This window comes from Neovison vison, chromosome 7, assembly GCF_020171115.1.
Source record: "Neovison vison isolate M4711 chromosome 7, ASM_NN_V1, whole genome shotgun sequence".
Taxonomy (NCBI): Eukaryota; Metazoa; Chordata; class Mammalia; order Carnivora; family Mustelidae; genus Neogale; species Neogale vison.
In genome coordinates this window covers 205,576,190-205,590,356 of record NC_058097.1, presented here as the reverse complement: position 1 = coordinate 205,590,356, position 14,167 = coordinate 205,576,190, and the positions used below count along the sequence as shown (strand labels likewise).

Below are 14,167 nucleotides of genomic sequence, written 5' to 3'. Positions count from 1 at the left end.
GATGATGGATGGATGGATGGATGGTTGATGGATGGATGATGGATGGATGGATGGATGGGTAGATATGGGTGGATGGCAGGATGGATGGATGATGGATGGATGGATGGACGGATGGATGGATGATGGATGGATGGATGGATGGATGATGGATGGACGGATGGATGGGTAGATATGGGTGGATGGCAGGATGGATGGATGCTGGAGGGATGTGGGTGACGGATGGATGAATGGATTGATGGATGGATGGGTGGGTGGATGGTTGGATGGATGGATGGACAGGTGGATGGATGATGGATGGATGGATGATGGATGGATGGACGGGTGGATGGACGGATGGATGGATGATGGATGGATGGATGGATGATGGATGGATGATGGATGGATGGACGGATGGATGGATGATGGATGGACGGATGGATGGACATATGGGTGGATGGATGGACGGATGGTTGGGTAGATATGGGTGGATGGCGGGATGGATGGATGCTGGAGGGGTGGGGTGGGTGACGGATGGATGAATGGATTGGTGGATGGATGGGTGGGTGGATGCAAGGAGATGTGGACAGATAGATAGAACGATGGATATTTGGGTGCATGGATGGAAGGACAGATGGATGAGGATGGCAAACAGACTGACAACTGGACCTTTCTGCCTTTGAGCTGAGTGGACCTCAGAGTCAAGCTGGCAGGCATATTGGTGGAGGAGGTAAGGGGGCACATGGAAGGTAAGCTCTCATGCCTTCTGGACCACAGATATGTCCAGGGCAGGTGCCCACCCACTGCTCACTGACACAGCTCTTGGCAGAGGAGTGGGTAGTGCCTGAAACACTGCCTTGGACCGGCCCTGGCATTTTAACCGGGCCTCCTCAGATGGGCTGGTGTCTGCTGCCCCCACCAGGAGGCTGCCGGGGATGCATCCCCGGGAAAAAGGTGACCTTGTAGATGCTGAGGTCCGATGACTCCGCTCTGCCAAGTAATTGATTTGCTGTGTTCCATCCTCGTTCCCCTTCTCTTTGCCCCCAACGCTGGCCCCCTCCCAGCTCTCCCTGCCCCCCAAGCGCATTCACTGCAGCATGACATCCAGAAAACTGTACATCCTACGTGTGCAATGGACTTCCACACACACCTGTGGCCAAGACTCAGAATGTCACGAGCCCTCAGCAGTCTCTGGTCACCCCTCCTCACCGGGTGGTGACCAGTCCTGAGCAAGGGTCCTGGCTTCCAGCCGCTGACCAGGGAGCCTAGTTCTGCTCGTCGGTGGCTGCTGCCCTCTGCTGGCTGCCGGCTGGGGCTGCAAGGGGGAAGGAAAAGCGTGGCCTGAGGGGTCCGTGTTAATGTTCTGGTTGCTTTGGGGGCAAATGGCCACAAACTTAAGGGCTTAAAACAACACAATGTATTTTCTTATGTTTCCATAAGTCCAACATCTGACACAGGCCTCGCTGGGCTACAATCAAGGTGTGCACAGGTGCAAGGTGTTTGCCCGTCAGCTGTCTTCAGGCCAGCCCTGGGGACATCTCCTTCACTACTGATGAGGCCGGTGAGAATGTAGCATGGTGCAGCGTCTCAAACATTAAAAACAGATTGACCATATGACCCAGCAATGCTGGGTCTAGATATTCATACAGAAAATCGGATCAGGGACTCAACAAGATATTTGTACATTCATGTACGTCTGTGGGGCCCCCTTCCGGTCAGCTGACCGGGGAGAGGAGGCTCTGGCCCGGCTGTCCGATGGGTCTGCCCCGTGCTCAGGAGCTGCCACCGGCATGGACAGCCCCTCCCCTGGACGTCCCCGGAGAATGTGGTGGAGGGGAGTCCCCGGGGGGCAGGACTTGGGTCATGCACTTGCTGGCGCACCGTGCTCCGAAGGAGAAACGGCCAGACGTGATATTACACGCTGGTTCGTGGCTGCGGCCAGGGGTTCGGCTGGACGATCAGGGACTCGGAAGGACCTGACCAGGAAAATGATGACATGGGAATTTGGGGAAGAGGTGTGTGGACAGGTAAGACGTGGATATCTGTGCCCCGTGTGAATGCCCACCACGGGGGGAGGTCGCCAGCGGTCTTTCATCATCAGGCGGGTAGATGGCCCCTTCTGGGGGTACCAGGCAGCCCCTTCCCCAGCCACCCCGGCCACTGTTCCCTGGGCTCCGGCCTAAAGTGGCCGTGCTGGCAGAGGGGGAGGCCACGTGTGGCTCAGCAGCAGGGACTTCATGCTCCAACGCCCACCTGGCTCTGGCCCCCACTTTGTGCCCCGTGTGCCAGCGGCGGACGCCCACACGAACCCTGACATGGAGCCCTTCCTGGGGCAACCAGGTGGACTCCACCAAAACGATATCATGGACTTCCAGAATGCCTCATCTGCTGTCCCCGTGTCCCACCAGGAGCTCGCTCCACGGCGAAAGAGGTGGGGCCGTGGGTCCACGCTCACGGGTCTCACCGGTCTCACCGTGGCCCACCCCCCTGCAGCAGCTGACAGGACAGCGGAAGGGCCTTTTGAAGGCTGGTTCCAGCCCCAGCGAGGGAGTGGTACCCTGCGGGGCCAGGGCAGTGTCCCCCGAAGGCCCTATGTGCTCTGAGTGAGCGTCCCACGTTTGGGGCCGTGGCTTCCAGAGTCAGGATTCATGGGCCCAGGAATCGGGGGGTGGAAATGGCCGGGGCACCCTCACTCTCACCCCTAGAGCCCCACTAGCCGAACCTTCGCTTCCTGCCCCCACGACCTTGAGCTCTGAGGTCTCGGTGGCAGAGGGAGGAGGCTTCCGTCAGAGACACGGCCATGACTCCGGCGAACAGGAAGCCAGACTGCCGCCTGGCCATTCGGGGACCCGGCGCCCCGGAACCAGCAGGCAGAGAAGGGAGGTCCAGTGTTGGCGGGGTGGAGAGGCTGACCCTGTTGCCACGGGGACATGGGACCGCTGCTCCACAGTGGGGGAAGGAAGGAAGAGTGTCTGGACCAGAGCGGGTCCTGTGGGGTGTCTCATAGTTGCAGCACCCTGGGGTGGAGGTCGATGGGAAACCACAACGACCCCTGCCAGGCAGGACCGGCAGGCCCGGACCCTCCAGGAAGGAAGGGGTTAAGTCACTCCACCAGGTTAAGACCCACACGCAGCTGGGGTGATTGCAGAAGGCAAAGGGCGGGTGGGTGGGGAGTGGAAGGAGCTGGTTACAAACACCAAACACCAGCTCTGACCCCGGACCTCCTGCCACTACAAAAATAAGGGGTGAGTTTGTGTAGTGTTTCCTCCTGATTTTCCTGTGAGTCTGCACGTGTGTTTTGTTTTCTTTCCTCGCGCACCCCCTTATCATGTGCATAAGATCCATGGACTCGCTATCCTGAGAGCGCAGGACTGTTCCTTTCACGTCACAGTACTGACCCGTGCGGTGTCCGGAGACGAGGACACACCCTCCTGCCCTTCGCTTCCTGTGCTGGGGAAGGTGTTAGCATGTTTTCAGGCGGACTCACGATGCATTTTATCGTGTGAGGCGGAATTATGACCTCATCGTCCTTATTTGGAGATTAAGTATGGTTTAAGCAAATGTGCGTGGGTGCCCACACTAAGACGTAACAAGGCAATGGTACAAGTGACTTTGGGCTCGTGGATTTCTACAGTTCAGGGGGGAAAAGAAGCAATTCTTCATAAAGCTACACCAACTACCGAAAGTCAAACAAGATGAAACAGACAACTTAAATGCCCTTATAACCATGCAAGAAATTGAATTCATAATTTAAAATTAAAAAAAAAAATCTCCAGGCCTCGATAGTTCCGCTGGAGAAATCCACCAAACATCTGAAGAATTAACGTCAATTTTTCATGATCTCCTCCAGAAAAGAGAAGAGGAGGGAACGTTTCACAACTTATTTTATGAGGCCAGGTTTACTGTGACACCAGAAACACACCAAAAACAATGGAGGGGGGTAACTACTCTTATGAACTGAAATGTAAAAATCCACAACAAAATATTAGCAAGCAGATCCAACAACATATAGAAGAAGAATTATATGCCATGAACAAGTGGGATTTATTCCCGGTATAAGAGGCTGGTTAGACATGCGAAGGTAAATCCTTACAGGGGTGCCTGGGTGGCTCAGTCCTTTAAGCATCCGACTCTTATTTTTATTTTTTTTTAAGATTTTATTTATTTATTTGACAGACAGATCTCACAAGTAGGCAGAGAGGCAGGCAGAGAGAGAGGAGAAAGCAGGCTCCCTGCTGAGCAGAGAGCCCAATGCAGGGCTCGATCCCAGGACCCCGGGACCCCGAAACCATGACCTGAGCTGAAGGCAGAGGCTTTAACCCATTGAGCCACCCAGGCGCTCCAGGCATCCGACTCTTGATTTCAGCACAGGTCATGATCTCAGGGTGGTGAGATGGAGCCCATGTCGGTCTCCAAGCCCAGCGGGGAACCTGCTGAGATTCTCTCCTCCTTCTTCCTCTGCCCCTCCCCTCACTTGTGCTTTCTCTCTCTCTTTCTCAAATATATAAAAGTACCTTTAAAAAGAAAGAAAGATTCACGCAATCCACCCCATCAGAACCTGAAGAAGAAAAATCCCGTGATCATGTCACTTGATGCTGAAAAGGCATTTGACGAAATTCTTCAAAGGTTTATGATTTCAACAGCAACAACTAAAATTCTCAGCAAGTTAGGAGTAAAGAAGCATTATCTAAACTTGATAAAGAACATCTGAAAAAAAAAAAAAAAAGCCCACAGCTTCCTACCCCCGAGCCCCAACTCCAATCCAGTACAAGACAAGGATGTCTCTTCTCGCTGTTCATTCAGCCCAGCATGGGAATTTCTAGCCCCTGCAATATGGTAAGGGAGAGAAACAGAAGGCATATGGATTGGAGAGTAAAAAAATAAAACCGTCTCTGTTTGCAGATGACATGATTGTCTACCTAGGAAAGTCCCGAAGATATAAACAAACACAAAAACACTCCTGAACTAACAAATGAGCTCGGCAAGGTATTGGGATATAAAATCAACATACAAACATCAATCTCATTTCTGTATACTGAGAATGAATGTGCCGGAAGCAAAACTTAGAATAGCATTTAAAAGAACTCCAAAGAAAACCAAATACTTATTGTATGCACTTAACAAACTATGTACTGTAACCTGAAAACGATAATTTGCTGATGAAAGAAATCAAAGAAGACCCAAATAAGTAGAGAGACATACCATGTTCATAGATTGGAAGATTCCACATGGGAAAGATGTTACTTCTCCCTGGATTGGTCTATGGATTTAATGCAGTTCCTGTTAAAATCCCAGCAAGTTTTTCTGGGCAGAGACAAGCTTATTTTTGAATTGATATGGAAAGACACAGAGGCTAGAATAGCTAAAACAGTCTTGATATGCAGAATAAAGTCAGAGGAGTTGCTTTACACAAAATTAAGTTTTCCTATATGGCATCAACAAAGGATGGCATTGGGAGGGGTAGAATCATAGATCAGTGGAACAGAACAGGGAACATAGAAGAAAGTCAAACGTGCTTAATGAATTTTTGGCAAAGATGCACCAACATTCCGAGAGGAAGAGGATGGCTTTCCAACGCACAGTGCTGGAGCAATTAGACACCTACGGGCAAGACAAAACAAAGTGAAACTCCACCGAAACCTTACATATTGTTCCAAAATTAAACCAAAATGGATCACAGAAGGAAACAGAAAACTATAGAACTTTTAGGGGAAAAAAATAGAGGAGAAAATCTTTGGGTCCCAAAGGTAGGCAAAGGGATCTTAGACACAACACCTAAAGCATAACCCATAAAAAGAAAACTGGATAAAAGTGGAAGCTTTTGCTCTGTGAGAGATCATGTGAAGTAGGTAAACAGACGAGGCACCTGGGCAGTATGGATGGTTAGGCATCCAACTCTTGGTTTTGGTTTAGGTCATGATCTTGGGGTCCTGAGATGGACCCCTGGGTCGGGCTCTGCACTCAGCTTGGAGTCTGCTTGAGATTCCCTCTCTCCCTCTCCCTCTGCTCCTTCTGCTTGTGCACGCTCTGTCTCGCTCTCTCTCAAATAAATAACGAAATCTTAAAAGAAAGAAAGAGGGTAAACAGACTGACCTCAGACAGTAAGGCAGTGGGTCAGACATGGGTATAGCCATGCCAATGGAGATGCAACTTAATAACACCTTATGTAAGATTCATTCATTCAGAAACATTGTCTGAGCACCTATTAAGCTCCATTGGGTGTTCTGGGGGTTCAGAGTCCCTGCCTCCAAGTGTCACATTCTGGAAGGAGAGATGGGTGAAAAATGCAGAGCAGGAAGCCAAGAATATGGTAGATCAGGAGACAAGAAACGTGCTAAGGGACAAAGAAACAGGGTTCGTCAGCAGGGGTGTGGTCTGAGGCTCCTACATTGACCTCCTGCCTGGAGGGGCTGCTTCTCAGCCTCCTTCATAGGTTTCTCCAGTTCTCCTACACAGCTGGACACCCCAGGGCTCAGCCCTTGACCCTCTTTTCCGTCTGCTCCCTCCACAGAGGTGACCTCACCTTGCAAATGCTCTAAGTACTATACTAGTGAGAACTCTCCAGAGAAACAGACCAGTAGGATAGAGAGATCCATACAAGAGAAGATTTATCCTAGGCATTGGCTCCAGTGGTCATAGAGGCCAAGAAGTCCCACGATGTCCAAGCCGGGGACCGACGAAAGCCAAGGGTGTAGTTCAGTCTGAGTGTGAATGCCTGAAAGTGGGGTGGGGGATGGTGCTCAAGCAGAGGGCAATTGGATGATGCCCACCTGGGCCCACCAGTGGTCCCTCCCACTGGGAAGGACCATCTGCTTCGCTCAGAGCATCGATTCACAGATTCTCATCAAGTGACACCTAAAATTAACCACCGCACACACCATCTATCTGCTGAATACTCCCCAGTTCACATCTCCTGCCCAGGTCTCTGTTCTAAACCCTTGTCTTGGGGCGCCTGGGTGGCTCAATTGGTTAAGCCTCTGCCTTCAGCTCAGGTCATGACCTCAGGGTCCTGGGATTGAGCCCCGCATCAGGCTCTCTGCTCAGCAGGGAGCCTGCTTCCCTCTGTCTCTCTGCTGCCTCTCTACTTGTGATTTCTGTCAAATAAGTAAATAAAATCTTAAAAAAAAAACCTTGTCTTCTGCATGCCACTGTGCAGTCAACATCTCTACCAGGTCCTCCCTGACCCCCCACCCACCCACCCACCTGGGTCAGTCAGGGGACTTCCTGCATTCTTGGCACCCTCAAACTTTGCAAGGGTCCTCGGTCCCTCTGCATTACGTACACCTCCAAATCAAAAGAAGTCTGTCCCCTTCTCATCCCCACCCCTGCTCTCAGTCCAAGTACCCTCATCTCCCATCAGGGTTATTTAGCCTCTACACAGCGGCAGAGTAACCCTCTAAAAATGGAACACCAGGTTCATAGCAGCATTATTCATAACAGCCAAAAGACACTGTTAAAAAAGGAACAAGGGGCCCAGAATTGCGTCACTTTTCCCCACCACCAAGACTCTCCTGCCACGTCTACCTACCCTCTCCTAGGAATGTGACCTCAAACCAGACAATCTGGGGTTCCCTGCTGGGCACTAGTGAGGGGATCTGCAGGATAGACCTTGCCAGAACAATCCACTCTTCCTTAGAAAACTTCCTTTTCTTCCCCTTCTGCCTGTAAAAACCTTCTGTTTTGTACACTCAGATCCCCAGAACTTTCTCCTTACAACGCGGGATGCTGTCTGGTTCATGAATCATTGAATAAAGCCAGTAAGATCGTCAAATTTACTCCGTTGAATTTTGGTTTTGAGCAGTGGAAACAATTGAAATGTCCATCAGCCGACGACTGGATATATTCAAATGGGGTCTCTCCCAACAGTGGACTGCTGCTGACTCGTTAAAAAAGAACAGAACACCTGCACATGCTACAACATAGATGAACTTTGAAAACATTCTGCCCTGAGAAAGAAACCAGGCAGGAAAGGCCACACAGTGCATGGTCCCATTTCTAGGAAGTGTCCAAAATAGTCCAATCCAGAGAGTCAGAAGATAGGGTAGTTGTTATCAGGGACTGAGCGGAAGAGGCGGAGGGGAAGGAAGGAATTGCCAATAGGCAACAGGTTTCTACTCCGTGTGATGAAAACGTTCTAAAATCACCTAATGGTGAAGCTTGCACAACCTTATGAATAATAGTAAAATCCACTGAAATGCACTTTAAACGGGTAAGTTACATAGGTCATGAATTGTCTCAATTAAACATATATATATAAAAAAAATTTTTTTTTTAAAGCAAACTCGGCTGGCTTCCCTCCTCTGCTCACACTCTGCAGGGGCTCCTCTGAGGGGCCGGGGCCGCAAGGCCGGTTCCGCACCTGGCCCAGGAGGCACCCTCCTAGTCCACCCCTCCCCTCTCCTCTCTGGCAACCCCAGAGACTCCAGACACTTCGGCCCTCCAGCTGTCCCCGGAACCTCCGCTTTCACGTGCCTCTGCTGCGGCTGTGCCCCCGCCCGCACCCTTCCCCCCAACACCCACACACCTGGCCACCGGCCCCTGCACCTGATCCCGCACCTGGTCCCGCACCTGCACCTGCGCAGTGAAGCCTGCTCTGACCGCCCGCTCTGTTTGTGCCCCCGCCTCCGCACCGCCCATCCCCTCATCCTCTGTGCCCTGGCTCTTCCTAACTTCGGGCCCAGGGCACGACTTTCTTATCTGTATTACGTAAGCTCGGGTGCTGATGACGTAACTCCCCGCCGGTGGACAGTTCCGCTCTTTGCTCCCAAATGTGTTCCCAGCACTTACTGCTTGGCACACAGCAGGCGCTCTTTGATACTAAAGGCATGCGAACGCATAAATGACTATCGCTTGAGAAATGAAATTTTTTTTAATGTATTTATTTGACAGAGAGAAATCACAAGTAGGCAGAGAAGCAGGCAGAGAGAGAGGGAAGCAGGCTCCCCGCAGAGCAGAGAGCCCCATGTGGGACTCGATCCCAGGACCCCGAGATCATGACCTGAGCCGAAGGCAGCGGCTTAACCCACTGAGCCACCCAGGCACCCCGAGAAATGAAATTTTAATGAAGTTAAACCTCAAAGGTCCGATAAACCTCGGACCAGCCTTTCCCGCGCCGAGAGGCACTCTCAGCAATGTTAACAATAAATGCATTTATTCTCGGCACCCGCGGTGTAACACTGCCCGGGGAACGCAGGCCCCCGCTCTCGGCTCGCTCCTGGGTCGCGGACCCCGAGGCCACAGTACCGCACTGGGCGGTAGACAGTCTGCAGGGCGCAGGCGCAGAAGCCCTCCAGCCGGCGGTCGCGAGCTCTCCGGGAACGTCTCCAGGCGGCCGCCGGGCACCTCCCGGGCGGAAACGGCTACAGTAGGGCCAGGGCCGCATGCGCGTGTCCTGGAGTTCTCGCGAGACCGCAGGAGAGTGGGCGTGGGCGCGGACTTCCGGCGGCGCGAGCAGAGTGACGCGGAGACCCGGCAGCGGGGAGGCCGGTGGGGCGGACCGGGACTCGGGCGGCCGCCGCCATGGACCCGTTCTTGGTGCTGCTGCACTCGGTGTCCACCGGCCTGTCGGACGACGAGCTGACCGAGCTCAGGTTCCTGTGCCGGGGCCGCGTGGGCAAGCGGAAGCTGGAGAGCGTGCGCTGCGGCCTGGACCTGTTCGCGGTGCTGCTGGAGCAGAACGAGCTGGACGCCGAGCACACCGAGCTGCTGCGCGAGCTGCTCGTGTCGCTGCGGCGCCAGGACCTGCTGCAGCGCCTGGACGCCTTCGAGGCGGGCGCGGCGGGCAGGGCCCCGCCGGAGGAGCGAGGTGGGCGCGCGGCGCCGGGGGCGGGGCGGGGCCCGGGAAGCCGGGGGCCTGGCCGGGCCCGTGCGCCCCGCGGTAGCTCGGCCGGTCCGCCGGGTGTGCCCTTCCCCGCGTTCGATTGCGCGGATTTTCTCCGGACGCTCGCGGGAGGCCGGTGAGCCGCCCGCTTTGCAGATGGGGAGCCCGAGCGCCTGGGAGTTAACCCACCGCGGGGTGGGAGACGTGGGCGCGCACACCCCCAGTTCGCCGCCGCTCCGTCACCCCCTGCCTGCGGCGAACGCGGGCGCCCCGAAGGAGAGGGCGTCGCGCACCGCCCCTGGGTGGGGGAGCTAGGTGCGCCGCCGCTGCTTTCGTTTTCCTTCCGCCTCTGGGAGCGCCCCACTGGCGTCCTTGACGCGGAGAACGGGGAATGGCTCTCGCCCAGCGGCCTAGTCCTCGGGATAGCCCTGTGCTGGGGTTCTGCGCTCCCTCCCTCTTGGTGTCTTACAGGCCGGAGGACCGGGGCTGGGAGCTGCAGTGAGGAGCCCGAGATGCGCGGCCCGTTGCTGGCTGGGGCCAACTGAGGCAGCCGCGGCGGGCGGGCGGGATTAGCCCTACCCCTCTCTGACCAAGGCCCTTCCGCGCGGCTTCCTACCCTGTGCGCAGGCACCCCCTCTTTCCTCCCTCCCTTGGGGCTTGCACAGGCCTCCGGGAGTGAAAATGAGACCTGGGCAGAGCAGGGCGTCTCAGCCACAGCCCTGTGTTCTCAGAGCCCTGGGAGGGGTGCTGGGAAGTGCTCTGGGGACACGTCTCATAGGCTCGAAGCTCTTGCCTGGCATCCGCCCTTGGGTCACCAGGTCAGAAAGGGTAGACCCGTAGCAGCTCGGGTGTTGCTCCATAAAGACTCGTGCTTACTGATGCAGATGGGGATGGGACTGCTCTGCCTGGGATCAGTCAGATTCAGACTTCCTGTCCAGACACACTCACACACACCCCTGTGTGAGCATACACACACGCACCAGGCCGTGCAAATAGGACAGGACGTAGAAGAGCTACGTTTTCAAGGACATTGAGCAGGGGGAGATTGGGGACATAATACATTTAGAAGGCCATGCACACACCACAGATCCGTCCGTCTATGCGTGTACACATGGTGTGTTGCAAGAGAGCACACCAGAGATCGCCAGGTAGGGGTGGGTTGATGAGGGCCCATCCCGTATTACTCTCGCTCAGAAGACCGGGTAGCGTCCTGGTCAGGTGGACCGGCACCGGGCTGGTCAGGGTTTCACTTTCTAGCTGTGCTGTTGTCTAGCTGCATGTCATCAGGAAAATAGTCCTCTTCCCTGTGCCTCAGTTTCCCTCTCTGTACCATTGGTCACAGTAACACAAGTGCCCGCTTGCCCACCTGCAGGGGACGGAGGAGTCAGCACACAGGCTGACAGCATCTTGGGGGTCTGTAGCTGAAGACACACATTTGCTGGGGCCCTCTGAGCTGCATTTTGCCCTTCTTCTCTGCTCGATACCTCCATTCCAGAAACCACCTGTGAGGGTCGGTAGTGCCCCACCTGCTGGTCTCAGTCGTGACCTTTCCACCGATGAGGACACGGTGGCCACGGACCAAACACTGGTGGTCAGTCCAGGCAGCTTCCAAAATAAGAACTGGGGTGTTTTCGTGCCCCAGGGCTGCCATATAAAGGACCACAACTCGGGGCCTTGAAGTGACATGGAACTGATTCCTTCGCAGTTCCGGAGCCAGAATCAAAGGTCAAGTTGTCAGCAGAGCCGGGCTTTCTCTGGAGGCTGCAGGACAGCATCCTTCCACGTCTTCCAGAATGTGGTGGCTCGGGACATTCTTTGGCCAATGGGGTGGGCTGGCGGCAGGACTGGAGGCCCCCCTCAGACTTTCTCTGACCTTCACCTGGCCCCCTGCTGCTGCGTGACCCCAGCCTCTGCAGGAGGGCCTCTCGTGTCCCCAGCACTTGGGCAGCACTGAGAAGCGCTTTGGGAATATGGGGTTACTCGTCCCCAAACGTGTCCCCCAAACCTCTGGTAAATCCTTTTCTTCTTCCCCCAGACCTGCGTGCCGCGTTTGACATCGTCTGTGATAACGTGGGGAGGGACTGGAGAAGACTGGCCCGGCACCTTAACGTGTCAGACACCAAGATCGATGCCATCCAGGAGAAGTATCCCCGCAACCTGACTGAGCAGGTGAGGGAGTCGCTGAGAGTCTGGAAGAGCGCCCAGAGGGAGGACGCGACGGTGTCCCACCTGGTGAGGGCGCTCAGGGCCTGCCAGCTGAACCTGGTGGCCGACCTCGTCCTGGAGGATCAGCAGGCCCGGGAGAATGAGAGCCAGACCGCGAGCAGTAGAGGTGGGGACAGAAGCCCCGCCGAGTCTCTGACGTCCTGGGATTCGAATGGGCCTGCCATGGGGGGCCCCTGGTGACCCAGCTGCTCTTCTCCAGGGGCCCGAGGGCATCCACGCAGCCCGAACTGGGGTCCCCCCACCACCACCAAAGTTGACCAAGTGCCTTCCACATGCCGGTGCTATGATGACCTAGCAGGGAGCCAGGACAAGGGACCTCGGCGCTCAAGCCATGGCTGGCTTCACGGAGTGGTGCCCGCGGAGTTCAGCCGCCGTGCAGTTCCTTTCATTCGTGCCTCAGGATCGCCCTTGAGAGGGAGAGTCTGTTGTCCCCTGAGATGGTCCTGCACGAGGAAGTTTTGGATCCACGCCCAGCAGGTAGAAGGAACGTCAGCGTCCGCGGTGCTCAGTGCGGTTACTCAGCAGGTGGGGGCCGTGTGCCGTCCGCGGCTGGACAGAGTCCGTAGCAATGGGAGAGCCGGGGGTGGAGCCAAGGCTGTCGGGCTCCAGAGCCCACACGGTGACCACTGGGTCACTCTGTTGCTGCCACAGTTGGCCAGAGGCTTTGAGGTCATCGGCTAGACCTGTACAGCAGGGCAGGCGGTGTGGAGGTCCCTGGTGGGCTCATGGTCCTTGAGGGTGTCCGGGGGGGGATAGTAAGACTCGTGAGAACGGCCTGCGAGATAGGCTCGTTGAGTGCTCGGGCGGTGGGTGCCCTCGGTGCTTCACCAGTGGGAGTTCTTAGAAATACTATGACTTCTATGATGCCACAGTTTACTGTTTTGTATCAAAATCACTATTCTGATAACAGGATCCTGTAATCTTAAAAAGTGGTCTTTCTGCTTTTACGGTAATCCTATTAAAGCTTTTTCCTTTATGGTGGAAAGCTCCATGACCCAGAATTTTACATTCCTTTTGAGGATTATTTCATTTCTCATATTCTTGAAAGTCCCATTGTGCTCGATTTCAGTACCGTGGGCCGCTTCTCTTAGGCTGAACGGTGAGCAGGGTGGCCGGACTCCTAACAGCTCCGGGAGCCGCTGACCAGGGGAGCATTCATGCCCCACAGACTGGTCGGCTAGAGGCCACCTTCTGCCAGCTTTGAGCCCACCTGCTACTGAGCGGCATCAGAGAGCTGGGTGGCTGTCCCTTGTTCAGGCCTTCGGCTGTGACCTTGGGAGAGCCCCACATGTCCTGGCCGCCTTGTCCTGCTAAGCTACAGACCAGCCTTGGAGTCCCTGCACGCCTTTAGCAAGTCCGTACTGATGCCAGGCAGGGCGAGGGCTGGGGCCACCGCAGGAAATGAGAGCTGTGGACCTCAAGCTCCGGACCAGAAATCCAGGCATTAAGCAGAGCATAAGCTCAGGGTGCTGTTGAGGCACTGAGCCCGTGTCAGGCCCACACTGGCACGGCCTGGCCCTGTGTCACGCGCTGTCCGTGTCCTTACCCCATGCCCCCAGCCAGCCATCGCGCCTGCTTTGCAGGCCCTGGGGCCGAGCTAGTTCTGTGGATAGTAGACAGGACAGCACTGTCAATGAATGTCAGGAGCTTGGCTGATGGGCCGCTTTGGGAAGTAGGTTTGCTGAAAGCTATGTCCGTGTTTCTGGAACACAGGCAGGTATCAGCAGTCTCCCGTTCCCTCCTGGCTTATGAGATAAGCTACTGAAAGGGTGAATGTGGAACATTCTGACCTGTGCCCTACATCCCCCCATGTGCCTCTCACACCCGGAAAGACCCCCCAGCCATCCCTCACACCACGTGTTGTGATAGAGGCTTTAATGACCTGTGATTTCTGCACCCACGGGCAGCGAGCAGACAGGGCCTGGTCCCCAGCTCTGCCACCAGCTTGTTCCTGTGGCCCGTCTCTCAGTCCCATGGTTGTGAAGGCACCGGGTACTCCCCTCCCCTGGCACTCACATCCTTGACCTCCACAGAGAGCAGCTCCTGGCCACATGGTGAGGGAGAAGGAGCAGGGTCCCAGAGCAGCCACGCGGATCGCGAGGCCGGGAACTGGGTTCGAGACCTGAGCCTCGATCGTGAGGCCAG

General features: G+C 55.2%; 1 protein-coding gene across 2 annotated transcripts; it reads left to right on the top strand.

The window, feature by feature from the left end:
• Positions 1-9,442: 9,442 nt before the first annotated feature.
• FADD (Fas associated via death domain) lies at positions 9,443-13,016 on the top strand. Of its 2 annotated transcripts, XM_044260008.1 has the most exons (3): positions 9,443-9,781; positions 11,832-12,128; positions 12,222-13,016. In XM_044260008.1, the coding sequence occupies exons 1-3, from the start codon at positions 9,496-9,498 to the stop codon at positions 12,701-12,703; spliced, it is 1,065 nt and encodes a 354-aa protein (XP_044115943.1). In that variant the 5' UTR covers positions 9,443-9,495; the 3' UTR covers positions 12,704-13,016. The 2 variants fall into 2 exon arrangements, with proteins under 2 accessions (XP_044115943.1, XP_044115944.1); XM_044260009.1 differs by having other exon boundaries at positions 11,832-12,311.
• The last annotated feature ends 1,151 nt before the right edge of the window (positions 13,017-14,167 follow it).